The 13,446-nt window shown below is 55.3% G+C and overlaps 1 protein-coding gene across 1 annotated transcript; it reads right to left on the bottom strand.

Annotated features, from left to right (window-relative positions):
- On the bottom strand, positions 1 to 8,968 carry NPTXR (neuronal pentraxin receptor). The gene is made up of 5 exons (XM_062491347.1): positions 8,378 to 8,968; positions 1,482 to 1,704; positions 1,105 to 1,349; positions 594 to 773; positions 1 to 225 (listed from the first exon to the last, which is right to left on the bottom strand). The coding sequence occupies exons 1-5, from the start codon at positions 8,939 to 8,941 to the stop codon at positions 1 to 3; spliced, it is 1,437 nt and encodes a 478-aa protein (XP_062347331.1). The 5' UTR covers positions 8,942 to 8,968.
- Positions 8,969 to 13,446: the final 4,478 nt, after the last annotated feature.

Consider the following 13,446-nt stretch of genomic DNA (forward strand, 5'->3'; position numbering starts at 1 on the left):
TCATGCCTTCCTCCCCTCCTCACAGGCAGCAAAGCCCGCCTTGCTGGCACCTCCAAAGACCTCCACCGCCTCGTCATCCCACTGGATCACATTCCCTTGGAGGTGGGAGGTGCAGTTAGCCAAGCCCAGGATCTCTGCTGGTGCCAGCATGTGGTCCCACACACCAAACTGCGCCAGCTCTCCCACGAAGGCCTGTGTGGCATCAAAGCGGCCCCCCAGGGTGTCCTGGGAAAGAGCAGGAGAGGTGAGTGAACAGAGATGAAGAGAAGAGGAGGAACATGCATCCAGTGGGAAATGGTAAGGGGGAGAGGGAGAAGTTTGGGGAGATGCAGAGCAGGGTGCTTGATGGCAAGGAGGGGAGGGGATGAATGCATGGAAGAGATTCAAGAAGATGAGGCAGGGAGGCCAGAGGGATAGGGAGAGGGAAGAGAAGACAATGAGGGCACGTGGCCAGCCTGGAGAGGCAACTGTCCTGCTGAGCTCTCCTGCCCATGCTGCCCCCTCCCCTCGCCTCACCTGGGGCCTTTTCCCCCCAGCCAGTTCCACTAGAGCCATGCTAACTGGGCAGCTCTCGGTGTCAAACTGGTACCTACCTGCTCCTGACCCAGGATGATGATGCCCTGGGGCCTGATGGAATGCCAGGAGGCCAGGTTCTCACCAGCACCCCGCTGTTCACCATCCTGGTACGCCGACCACTTGCCATCCCGTGTGGTCCATGCCACACAGATGTGGTGCCAGGCCTTGTCCTTCAGACTCAGCGGCAGCTGGGCAACCTTTGGGAGAAGAGCAAGATTGTATCAGTGCTCAGTAGGACTGCTGGGGACCCCAGGGTCTCCCAGCCCCTTGCAGAGCAAACAGTGCACCCCCGTGGTGGTGGTGACATCCCAAAATCTACAGACAACCTGATGTGCTGCTTCTCCCTCTCAAAACTCACCCCAATGAGCCATTCTCCCAATCCTCCTGCTTCCCACCATTAATCTAGGGCCCCTTCCTCCCAGCTCCCCCACACCAGTGCCCTCAGGAATATAATTTCCTAGAGGGATTGAAGCAGGGAAGATGAGGGCAGGGTTTCGTCTCCTGCCCCTCCTGCAACTTTGGGCTGACCTTGTCATTGATGAGCAGCTCTAGGGGGTTAGAGCCCCACTCCAACAGCACGATCTCGTTGGCTTGGCTCGGGACAGAGTAGGAGAAGGGGGTGCCAATGCCTGCCAGGGCCTTGGACTTCAGCCACATGCAGATGGTGAAGGCATACAGCTCCGGCAGGCTCTTCTTCATGCGGGCATACATGTAGTTGTTCTGCACTGGGATGGTCACCTTGAATGCATCAGGAGGACTGTAGCCCAGTGGTCCTACATATCAAGGATGGGGAGGAAAGAGGAAGGTCAGCACCCGTAGTTGGGATGAGGGTGACCTGTCCTGGGGCTCTCCTGGCAATGTGCCTTGGGGTAGCCCCACTTCCATGCCCGGTGGGCAGGACTCACCGTGCTCCAGCTCCGTCACCCGGTTCTGGAGGGAGTTCAGCTCCTTCTCGATGTTGTGCTGCTGCTGGCTGCGGTCAGTGCTGGCAGCCTGGCGCTCCTTTTGCAGGGTCAGGATCTTGGAAAGGAGCTGCTCCTCCAGCTGCTCCATCTTGGTGTGGAGGGCATCACGGGCAAGTGCCGGGGCAGTGGGTGCTGAGCCATTGGTGCGGGCTGGCAGCTCCTGCTGCATTTAGCAGCAGCCACAATGGTGGAAATAGGAGGCACAAAAGAGAAAATTCATCACGGTATCACTATAACAGCTTAAATAAGGACATGACCAGCCTGCAGCACTACAGGTAGTGCTGGGATGACAGTCCCATATCCGCACTGGGGTCTTCTCCAAAAGCCTCCAGCTGACTTTGTACCTCCCCTCTCAGAGCCCCCATTGAGCTCATTACTGCAAAACGAAGCTTGGCTGCTCTTAATGGCTTTCTGCTGCTTCAGAGACAGAGCAAGGATGGGATGTTTGGGTCATCCCTTGGCTCTGCTCCTGCAGGCAGCCTCCCACAATGAGGAAATGATGCAGCAGGACCTTGGAGCTCCCAGCCACTCCTGCTGCTCGTGAGGCTGCTTACCTATAGCCAGCACATTAACATCACTTAATGGGACTGTAATCCTCTTAGCCGAGCTCAGCTGGCATGTGGGGGTGTGTGCACGTGTGCCAGGTAGCTCTCCATTAACCAACCTCTCCCAGGCCACCAGAATGCCAGGGAGACGTGGGACTAGTGCCAGCATCTCTGATCCTCAAGGCATGAGCCATCACCTGGGGACATCGAGGCTGTCTTGTCCCATCAGGGTTAACACTCAGACCAAAACTCTTCCCATGGCAAATCCAACATGGCAGCTGGTGAAGGTGCTCCCAGCTGCTACTGCACTCTGCAAGGATCCCAGATCCCACCTTGCTGGGAGACCCCATCCCAGCTGTAAGAAAACCAGTCTGGAAGGGAGAAAGTGACCCTTTGCTGTGCTCCTGGAGTTTGTCTGTAAATAGGAACCCTCTTCTGTCCTATGTCCTTAGTGCATTAGTGTCTCTGCCATGGGCTCTGAAAGATGGCAAGCACCTTCTCTGTGTTGCCAGAGGTGCTTGAGCAGCCATGGAGACCCTTGCCTTGGCTCCTCCAGCACCGAGGGATCTGCATGGCTGCATCAGCCCCAGCCATTCACATGGCTTGTGCTGGCAGGACAGGGGTGACACCATCCCTGTCAATCTGAACAGCCTCCCTCTGTCTCAGAGCTGGCCTGGGGAGGTCAGCATGCTCACCTGTGGTTGTGGGTTCCTGCTTTTTCTTCCTTCTTACATCCAGCTTCTCCAGGCTGGACAGGACCTGATAATCATGCACACAAAGCTGAAGGGGAGAGATGGCCACTCATGTCACCCCTAATCTTTGCTATCCATTATGAACAACAGAGGGGAGGGGAAGGCTGGAAGAAAGTCCAGTTTGGCTGGGCAGGATGCAGCCTTGGCGGATGGGAACAGCAGGGAAAGAAAAAGTGAGAAGATGGTGTTGGTGTGAGCACAAATGTACCCACTCTGGGGAACAACATGCTCAGGCTACAAATAAAATAAAAGTTGCATTGCCCCAAGGTCTGCAAGAGCTGCCAGCAGGATCTGCTGGGGCAAACCCACAGGTTTGGTGAGGAAAAGCAAAACCCAGCAACAAAATAGAGGTTGGGCTTGGGACATCTGCCAGCCCTGACCAAATGCCAGGTCTCACTGCCAGCTTACTCTGGGAAGCACCAAGGGTGCTCTTGCAGTGAGAGCAAAACCTCTCTGGTAAGGGAAAAGTGCCCGGCAAAGAGCACCCTACCCTTGGTCTTTGCAAAATTGAAGGATTAGCCAATGGGAAAGGTCCTTTAACTCTTTTTCTTTTTTCTTTCTTTTTTTTTGTAAGGGGTCTTGGGGATACATTGGATGAAAGAGGGTAGAGATGGCAGGAAGGAAGGGAAGTGGAAAGGTTAATTCTCATCCTCCTAGCAGGGATAATTCCCGCCTGGGACTGTCTGCATTTGTACCCAAGCTGAGCTGGCTGAGGAGGCAGCACAGATGGGAGAGGGTTGCCTTTGCCTCTATGGCCACATCTCGTGGGCTCCAAGAGCTTTTCTCCTCCTTTCACTTCAGGCTGCCTGGCTGCAGCGGAGGCTGGCACGCTCCTGTCTGCCGCACGCTTTGATTGCTCGAGCTGCGGGTTTGGAGCCTACATCCCTGCTATCATGCATGGCTCCATCTGTTAATGACGAAAAAAGAAAAACCTGGGAGATTTTGTCACTCTCACTAGCCCCCGATAGCCTGCCCTACATTATTCAGCAGTGACTGAGTATGTTGGTTTTTTTACCTCCCTCTTCCTCCTGCATTTCTCCCTGCTGCTAGTTTCTTCCCTCTGTAACTTTTCACCCTATGGCTTTTTTTTTTTCTCACTTAGGAGCTTCTCTTCCTGATGCTTCTCTCCATGCAGACACACTATCTTTCCCCTTTCACTCACTTTCTTTCCCTATCCTGAGTTTCTCCCCATCCAACCCTCTCTCCAGATCTTGCTGGTCCTTCCACATTGGCAGCCAGGGTACCGACAGCCAGAGCCACATGGCCAAATGAACCACTGCTGACTCCCTGCTCCTTATGGAAAGGGATTGTAACCAGTACCCTCACCTGGCAGGGTTTCAGGGCATTCACCAGGGTAAACACCATCTGTATCACCACAGCCAGATGGTGGCTGGACAGCAGACTGGACTCCCCATTTTACCTTGTGCAGCTGAGTTGTGCTGGATGATCCCCCCAGTGCCAGGCTAGACTGCATCTCCGAGCCATGATCCTCATCTCCGAACTGCCACTCAAGCATCTTTCTCACAAGGCAAATTATTTGCAAAATTATTAATGGTTGATGTGCAGCTGTTATTTACTGGTGACCTTTGGGGAGGAGAAGGGGGAGAAGCGCCTTCTCCCTGGCTGTTCTGCAGGCACCCGGCTTCCCATCTGCCACCGCACAGGCAGCAGGGGAGTGGGCAGTAGGTGTGGGGGAGGCTCGTTCCACTCTTTTTGGCCACCAGAACCGGCGGAAAAAAAAAAGATTGAAAGATGCCAGGTAATATTAATCACATTAAATGTCAGTGGCTGGCAGGGGGCGGGGAGGGGGGGGGCAGGGGGTTGCGGCAGCCATGCCGGCGTGTGCTCACTGGGGCTGCAGCCCTCTGTCAGCAAACGCACTTTAATTTACATAAGGAGATCAGAGCCTCATTTACTAATGCACCGGCAAATCTGGGCACCGCTGCTCCCCCTCGGCCCCCAGCATGGCAGTGCCCACCTTGGCTGCTGGGACTGGGCAGGTAGGAGCACAGGATGATGCCTGTGGGATGGAGCCCTGGCACATCCCAGGGATCATGGTGCTCAGCTGGGTGTGCGCACACAGAAGACTCATCCCATTCCTTGGACCCGTGAATCCTTACAGCCTGCACAAAACTCCTCAGTGGCTGCTACCCTGGGATGCTCACTGCTGCAGGACAGCACACCTGCTGCACCAGGGATTTTTGGACCCTGTCACCTCTTTGGACCCAGGCAGGAGCTTGGGGAATCATTAAACTCCAAAAGGGATTGCACAGAGTAGAAGAAAAATGGGAGTGCATCAGCCTTTCCCTTTTCCTCACAAGAGAAGGGCTCACCATTGATCCTGTCCCCCTAAAACCTCTCTTGGTGGGAACAGGGACTGTCACGATTTGGGTGTGTACATCCCCTCAGTGCTGGAGATGAAGACATGAGGGAAGCAGTTAGGTCACTACCATTCCCTTTCCCTTACCCGAGGGTTTCCTGCCAGCAGCCAGGTCACCAGCTGCAGTGGCACAGCCACGGAGCAGCTGAGGAGCAAACAAGCTGTTGCAATTCCACCAGGTCCCCATGGAGCCCATCAGGCTGTCCCCTCTCCCGCTCCGCTCTCCTGCAAGGGATGATGGGGAGAAGGGGGGCATCCGCATCTCGGCAGGCACAGCCCGGGCAGCCAAGGTGATTCTCTCCCCAATCCCTTTCCATTTGCAGCAATAACTAAAAGCATGAAAAAGGAGCACCTGGGTCCCTCGGCTCTATGTTCCAAGATGCACCAGAGTGTACAGACATGAGCATGTGCTGAGAGAAAGGGGGGGGACCCTCAAAACCAGGATGAAAAAGCCTTACTGGGCTGCTGTGCATGAGGAAAGGATGATCAGTGCCTCGGGTGGCATTAAGAAGAGGTGAGGCAAGATGTGTGAATGCTGTGCTGATGCTAGCCCAGCTCCGCAGAAATGGCAGAGGACAAAGAGCAAGACCATGAGGGCCCTCTCTGCATCCTCTCCTAGGAAATCCTTCTGCCATGCTGACAAAATTAAGAAACAAATGCCTTAATAGGTTTTTCAGTGCACGAATAAATCTTGTTATGCCTTACAGACGGGGCTGAGAGTGCCCAGATTAGATCAGCAATCTTCCACCAGTCCCCTGCAAACAGTCCCAGCTCTGAAGCATCCATCAGTAATCCCTGCTGGCAAACCTGACTGGAGACTCCCTGGGATGCAACCTTCCCAGAGTGGCTCATTGCATTTTTTGTCATCTCTCTTCTGAGACTAAGCCACCACAGACTTGGCAGCATTTCCTCTCCTTCCCAATGGGTTTTGCAGATCCTGCAGCACATGGGGGCCACCCTAGGACTGTCCCCATCGAGATCACTTTTGGGATGATCATTGCCATCATCCAGGGTAGCTGTGGAGGCTGAGAGTGCCTCCCGTGTCATGGGGTACCCCAGGAAGGCTCCCAGGGCAGACAGCTGGAGCCATGTGGAACAGAAGAGTGCAGGTGCCCCACCATGAAGTTTTAGGTGTCTGCTCCCGGGGTGGGGTGGGAGGCAATTCGAAGAAAGAGGCCACAGGCAGCCATCACTGGGCGTGGTGCACACAGGTGACACTTTTTACCAAGTGGGGGCCAGGATAAAGTCCAGCCCACCTGTAACACACTGCCCTATTTCCTCACCTGGCAGGGCTCACTGAGCCTCAGGGTGCTGTGTCTCCCCTGCAGAGTATACTTGGGACACTCAGGCCCCCGGCAACACAAAACTGAATATTTTTGGTCATGTGCCACTTGGCTTCTTCATCAGTGCATGCATGAGCTTCATCCCAGCACTGCTTTAGACTCCCTAGGCACATGTGACAGCCAGCTCCAACCCTTGTGAGCTTCACCCTCCTCCTCCACCCCAAACCTCCCACGTTCATCAGAAACCCCAGGAGAGGGGCCAGGGCAACTCATGGGTGATGCTGCCCCACAAAGAAGAGGAAGAGCATGGCTCTATGGCCTGATGCTCCCCAAGATCCAAACTGATATGCTGGGCACCATCCCAACATACACTGTCTGGTATATGTGTGCAGAGACTTATTTCCCTCCTTTATTGTTGGGTGAGCATACCTGCTGTGTTATTCTGCTGATGGAAAATCATTTGTTTAGGGTGGCAGGGGGTTTTGGGGGAGTCTGTCCCTTGCTTTGGCTGCCTTTGGCTCTGGGCAATGTGTCAGACAGGCTGCACATCCCACTCTCCCTGCATGTGCCTGGAATGCCTCTGTGTTTCTTCTTGTGCTTCTGCGTACACCACCCTGGCAGGTCACAGGCGCTTCCTCTGTGGTCTTCCAGCTCTTTTTCTTCTTGTGTTCATGTGCTTATTTGCCTTTCTGTCTTTTCCCTTTTCATATCACCATCTATTACAATAACCCTGTCTCCCAGTCTCATTTCTCAGCCTGTGACCTTAGTGGCTCTGAATTTCCCATCCATTGCCTGCTGTGGTGCCCACATATCTGTAGTGAGGGGGGCAGAAGGGCAAAGCTGAGGAGAGGGACCCCATAGGTGCTGCATGACCACCCTCTTAGCTCCACACTGCAGGGAAGAGTGGAGAGGGCAACAGGGAACTGAACGTGAAGATGAGAAGGTTGAGGACTTGCAGGAGGCTCCTTGCTGATGTCTCTGACACCTGACAGACCTCAGGGAACACCCCCTACCTGGAGCAATTCCCACAGGGAAAACAGACAACTCTCTTCTTGCAGTTCTCACATACCCAAACCATTGCCACAGCCATATCCTGCAAAGTCTGCCAAGTTCTGTGGCACTGCTGAGGCCAAATCAGCCCAAATAAATCAACACTCACATGCACTCTGTGATGTGCCCCGTGACAGGCAACATGGTAGAACCTTTGGTGCCACTGAATTGTGGCTGGGCCAGGGCTGAGCCTGCCAGGCACACGCTGCACAACTGCTCCAGAATGGGGACCAGTGGTCTGCATCCCAAGTGCCAACAGGAATGGGCACAGCAAATGACCCCAGCTGTGCCCTTCTCTCTCCAGCTCCTATGGACCATGTGGGGAAATGGTGCCAGGCTCACAGTGGGTGGCACTGCACTTCACTTTGTGAGATGTCCCATTCATAACCGTGATGGCATCAGATGGGATTTCCCTTCTTGCTAAAGGTCAGGATCTGGCCCTGAGCTGCCAACCTGCTCTGGAGGAGTCCTTAGCAGGTTCTGTGGGGCAAGCAAGGTGCCCTGCCCGGGTGCAGACTGGGCAGAAAGTGGGGCAGCCCTGGTGCTTTGGGACTAGCCCGCATGGAAAGAAGAGAGGAGGACTCAAGGTGAGTCCCTTGCCCCTGGGCAGAGATCTCAGGAGAAAGGGAGGCAAGGACAACCTTCCTGAAGCCTCACGAGTGGGACGAGCTAGTTTGGGACGCATGCGGCTGCAGGCTTAGGGAACGGCACGTGTGGAAGCATCTTTCACTGGGAGCATCATTCCCTGGGAACATCCCTCCCAGACCCCCAGGCTCATCTTTCCCGGGGAGTGTCCCTCCCACACTCCCAGGAGCATCCCTCGTACCTCTATCCGGTCGATTCGGTCCTGGAGGGTGCGGACAGCCTCCTCCAGCTCCCGCACGGCGGGCGGCTCGTCGGGAGGGTGCCCCATAGTGCCGGGGCGCGGGGCGGCGCGGAGCCCGGCGGCGGCGGCGGGGGAGCTCCGCAGGCCGCCCTCGCAGCGGCTGAGCTTGCCGGTGAGCTCCCGGATTGTCTCCTGGTCCATACGGATGCGCTCCTTCTGCTCCAGCGCCGTGCGGCGCAGCTGGGCCGCCGCGCTCCGCAGCGCCAGCAGCTCCTCGGGGCCGGCGGCGCTGCCGGCGGCGCTGCCGGTGCCGGTGGCCGGGCACTCGGTGCTCAGCGGGGTGCAGACGAAGCGGCTGAAGAGCGGCGGCCCCCCCGGCAGGCGCGGCCCGGCGCTGGCCAGAGCCTCGGCGGGGCCGTGCAGCGCTCCCAGCCCCTTGTCGGCGGCGGGCAGGAGAGCGGCGGCGGCCGAGTCATTGTCGGAGGCGGCGGCGGCGGGCGCGGCGGTGCCGGCCGGGTGGACGCTGGCGATGATGCAGATGATGGCCCCAAGGAAAGCCAGCATGCCCGCCGCCAGCAGCACCGCCAGAAACTTCAGGGTGGCAGCGGCGTGGGGGGCCCGAGCCCGCGGACGGCGAGAAAACAAAGCGGGAGGGGATGGAGAGAGGGACGGACGGAGGGATGGACGGGCAGCCCGGAGAGAGCTGGCGGCGAAGGACGGTACCGGCAGCAGCACCGGCGCCGGGGCCCGGCCGCGCCGCGCCGCGCTTATATGTGCCGGGCGGCGCCGCCCGCACCGCGCCGCACCGCCCCCGCCACCGCCCCCGCCCTGGCCCCGGCCGTGCCCCTCTTAGTGACCCCCCCTTCCCGCTGAGCACCTTCCCCGGGCTGCATGCGCGACGGTCCGAGCGGTGGGAAGAGAGCGGGCAAGGGGACGGGAAGGGCAGGGAGGGCGCCCCGGGGCACCCGGGGACGGGGCCCGCCCTGCCTCGGGCTCGCTCAAGTCAGCCCGGCGGGAGCCTCCGGCGAGAGGATGCTGCTCCGGCGTAACCCAAGGGTCGATTTTTCCCCTGCGAGATGCCTAGGCTGGAAGTACAGGGCCCCTTGATACCTCGAGGGTGAGAGCCTCGTAATCATTCATTCCCTGTGATGGTCTTTTGGGCCTTTTCCTCCTTGCCTGTCTTCTAAAAATTAAGCTAGCAAACTTTCTAGCTGTCTTGCTCTCCCACCTCAGACAGGACTGTTGCAGAGAGCTGCCATGGGATGCCTCACCCTCTGCCCTGCATGCCTGTTATCCATTTGGGAAATAAAGATACACGTTTAATCCTCCCCCACCATCACCCTTGTGAAATAGAGAAACTGGGAATTAAGAATCAAGCATCAAGAAATGCTTTGACTAAAAGGGGGACTGGCAAAACTGTATTGTTTGCTGTAATTTACGGTGCTTACAAGTCTGAGCTGCTAGTAAATGAGCTACTTCAAACAACCACTTTCTTCTTGCTCCAACAGAAGCTGTGCCATGCCCTCTCCTATTCCGCAGGCACAGTGGGGCCTTGGCCACACAGCCCTGACAAGAAAAGAGGAGCAGAAGAGGGAAAATGAACAAAATCAATTTCAAGCTCTACTCAGAAATGGCAGGAAATCCTTCCTAGCCGGCAGGGAGGCAAGAGCATGTGTGTTTAAAACAGCTCCAGTGCTCGGTATGAAACAATGGTAAAGATTAACTCTTCTTTTTCCCCCAGGCATATTTGAGTGGATAAGCAAGGGAGCCAAAGCTACAAAAGGGTCCTCAAATTTGGCTGTTGCCAGGGTACAGTCACCCTTACTCCCCACAGAGTGCATTGTACCCCAGACCCTGAAAACCCTCACCCTGGAGCCAGCAAGAAACCTGCCTGACTTTTGGTGTTGTAAGGCTGTGGGGAGGAGGAGAGGAAGACAGAGGGGCAGTTCAAGGAAGAGGTAGAGATGAATGGAATGCTGAGGAGGAAAAGTGGAGCCAGACATGGAGTAGCCTGGGCAGGTGGATGTGAGGAAAGCCCAAGCAGCAGGAGTCTGGCCCTGGTGGCAAGGCCAGCGAGTGCTCTGGGAAGGATGAGTGCTGGGTGTGCTGGGACTGGCATGGGATTAAAAGGAAACAGAAACCTGCACCCCATGACATGAGGGGAGGCCACTGGCCTCCAACCTGTTCCTTGCTATCAGTGGCAGGGTATTGCACCCTGCTGCATCACCCCCTGCGTGCCCACCCTGGCAGTGGCCAGGCAGGAGTGGATTTGAAAGGAACCCACGTGAGTGCTGCACCAGGCCACCCTGCCCCACAGTGTGCAGATCAGGGTGGGAGGGGTACCCTTTATCTGCAACCCTGCAGGAAAAATGTGCCATACGCTTCCACAAAGCTTCTTGCCAGGGGAAGGGATGCCGTGCTGGGGACTTTGCACTGTCCAGATTTTATTACCGAAGTTTTTGGGATCATGGTGGCAGTGTTTATACCTCTGATGCTGCTCTGGCAGTGAGGGGAAGGGTGAGCCCCTCTGCACCACCCTCTGCCCGTCCTCACTCACCCATGCTGGGATGGGGAGGAGTTGGGTATTGAAGCAGGGCAGGGCTCACCTCTCCCACGGTCCCGACCTGTCTCTCAACAAGGACCACAACTTCCTCCCAGAGACAAAGAGGTGACAAAAATAGATTTTCACAGGGGGTGATGACTCAGACTGGTGAGTGGCCAGAGCAGCCTCCCTGTCCGATGAATAACAATTCAGAGATGCTTGGTGGGCAGCCGGCCCTTGCAAGGACTCGGTGTGTGACAGGGTTGGGGAAGGCAATGTGGGGCTTTTTGGTTCCTGTTTTGAGCAGGATTGGTGACAGAAGCTGGATTTAACAAGAGCTCATGGATTCAGCCATGAGGGACTGGAAACAAGAAATTAGGGGTTTTTTTTCCATCTAATTAACACCCAAACAGTGTCTGGGGCTAGCAGCTGTCCCCAAGGGGTGGCTGCAGGCAGAGCAAGGCCGGATAAGGAGTGGCCCTGTTGTGCCCCCTGGGTGAGAGGGACGTTTGGGATGGACTGCTGGCTTGAGGAGTAGGACACTCGCTGCTCCAAGGCTGCCCTGCATCCAACCCTCCCCACAGGAACCAGGCAGCTCCATCGTGGCCAGCATGAAACCCTGGCCCACTCATGACGCCGAGGCCAGCAGGGTGGGGGGGGTGAGGGAAGAGGACCTTTTCTCAGGGGAGTGTAAGCTGATGCCTCTGAAGTGGGGGATTCCCTCCTCCCAGGTTATCACCCAGCTCAGAAGCATCGCCAGGGCCACCCTAAGGAGATGAAAGGGCTCCTCTGCCACTGCCACTCCATGGACTCGGGTCCACCATCTCCTCAGAGCAGGAGCCTTCAGATCCTGGGGATCTCCATGGAAATCCTGGCTTCTTTCATGCCCATGTTTCTCAGCCCTGCAGATGTGACCTGCATGACCTTGCTCTGGTTCCTGGGTGTGCCTGCACCTCATTCAATGTGTTCAGTCAGGCAGGGGTCTCTCTCCAGCCTTCCTCCTGCTACAGAAAAGATGGGTGAGAATTGGCTTCATTTGGTGTTCTCAAATCCAGCCAAAAGCACACTGGCTTCTGAGCAAACCAGGGTGCAAGGGCAAGGGAGGAGGGAGTGCCAGCTTTGTGTTTTGGCACAAAGAGGCAAGGTGAGCCTGATGGCATGACATGAATTGACACCTGGGCTGTGCTTGGCTTTGGCAGGCAGCATTCCCTGCTGCCAGCTGTGCCACCACTGGAGCACACCCTGCAGTGGCTTTCCAACACTCAGACCCTGCAGAAGTACCTCAAGGCAGCAACTGTCTCCAAGCAATGCCCAACTCAGCCCAATCTCTCCCCTCCAGGTGAGACCTCATCACACTCTCCTGAAGGGCAGCTCTGAGGGTGGTTGTGTTGGAGCTCTGCCCAGACAATGCCCTTTCCCAGTACCCAGAAGTGCTGCCTTCCTGCCCCTCTCTCCTGCCTGCCTTAAGGTCACCTCTGTCCAAAACCCACTCAGCTTGCCTCACCACAGCTCCCACCTCCAGCACTTTCCCACTAGAAGTTTGGCTGAGCCTTTTTATGCAGCTGCTACAGTGTGATGGAGTCAATCTGGAGCTTCAGTTACATACAGGGAAAAGATTTTTCACCGTATTTCCTAAATCAGCTTGTCATAAAGGGCACTTAAGCATGTGTTCTGGAGTTGGGAAAATCCTAAAGCATTTTTCAGACACCAAATGCTAGGTTGTACTCATTCTTAAAAGGATGTGGGAGATCCATGGGAGAGTCTCCAAAGCACTTGGGAAGAGGGTGCTCAGGTTCCACTTACTACAGCTCAGCCTTCCCAAATGCTCCCTCTGCCCTTAACATTCTAGAATACTCCCTTGGCTTTTGTCAGAGCTTCTCTGTGTCCAGAACGGTCCAAAGACCAAACCAGGACTGATCTGTGGTGCCCAAAAAGGTGCAGGTGCTCATGTTTGACTGCAGAGCTGATCTGTGGTGGCTCAGGGCAGGCACTTCGGTAGCCCTCCTCCCAAGCTACACCTGTCACAGCCCGCCCAAGGAAAACAACAGGCTTTGGAATGTAACAATTTATTGGGGTTAATTTTTTGTTTTAATTTTTAACTCCCCATTTCTGGCATTGATACAATATTCAAGAGCAGCAGAAAGAACAAAATGTACAAGAATACAAGAGTAATTAGCACAACCCCCACCCCCAAACCTGGAGCAAACCAGTTTCTTGTAGGAAGCACCAAGGGAAGGGGTGATTCAATCATCCTTCCATTGGCTCTGCCTCCCACCCATCCACTCTAGACAGAGTTTAGCCAGCTGGGAACTGGATTAAAAAAACAAAACAAAACAGAACAAACACTATACTTAAAATGAAAATTGCAAGACAAAAAAATAATATATAGATATACAATTCATTCGTGCACAATCCTTAAATGCATTTTTTTCAAAATAAAAAAAATTACATATTTAGGTTTATTTTAAATTAAAAAAATTTACCACCTTCACTCTGTATGCCAAGTGAGGGGAAATGAAGAGATAGA

This window comes from Cinclus cinclus, chromosome 4, assembly GCF_963662255.1.
Source record: "Cinclus cinclus chromosome 4, bCinCin1.1, whole genome shotgun sequence".
Taxonomy (NCBI): domain Eukaryota; kingdom Metazoa; phylum Chordata; class Aves; order Passeriformes; family Cinclidae; genus Cinclus; species Cinclus cinclus.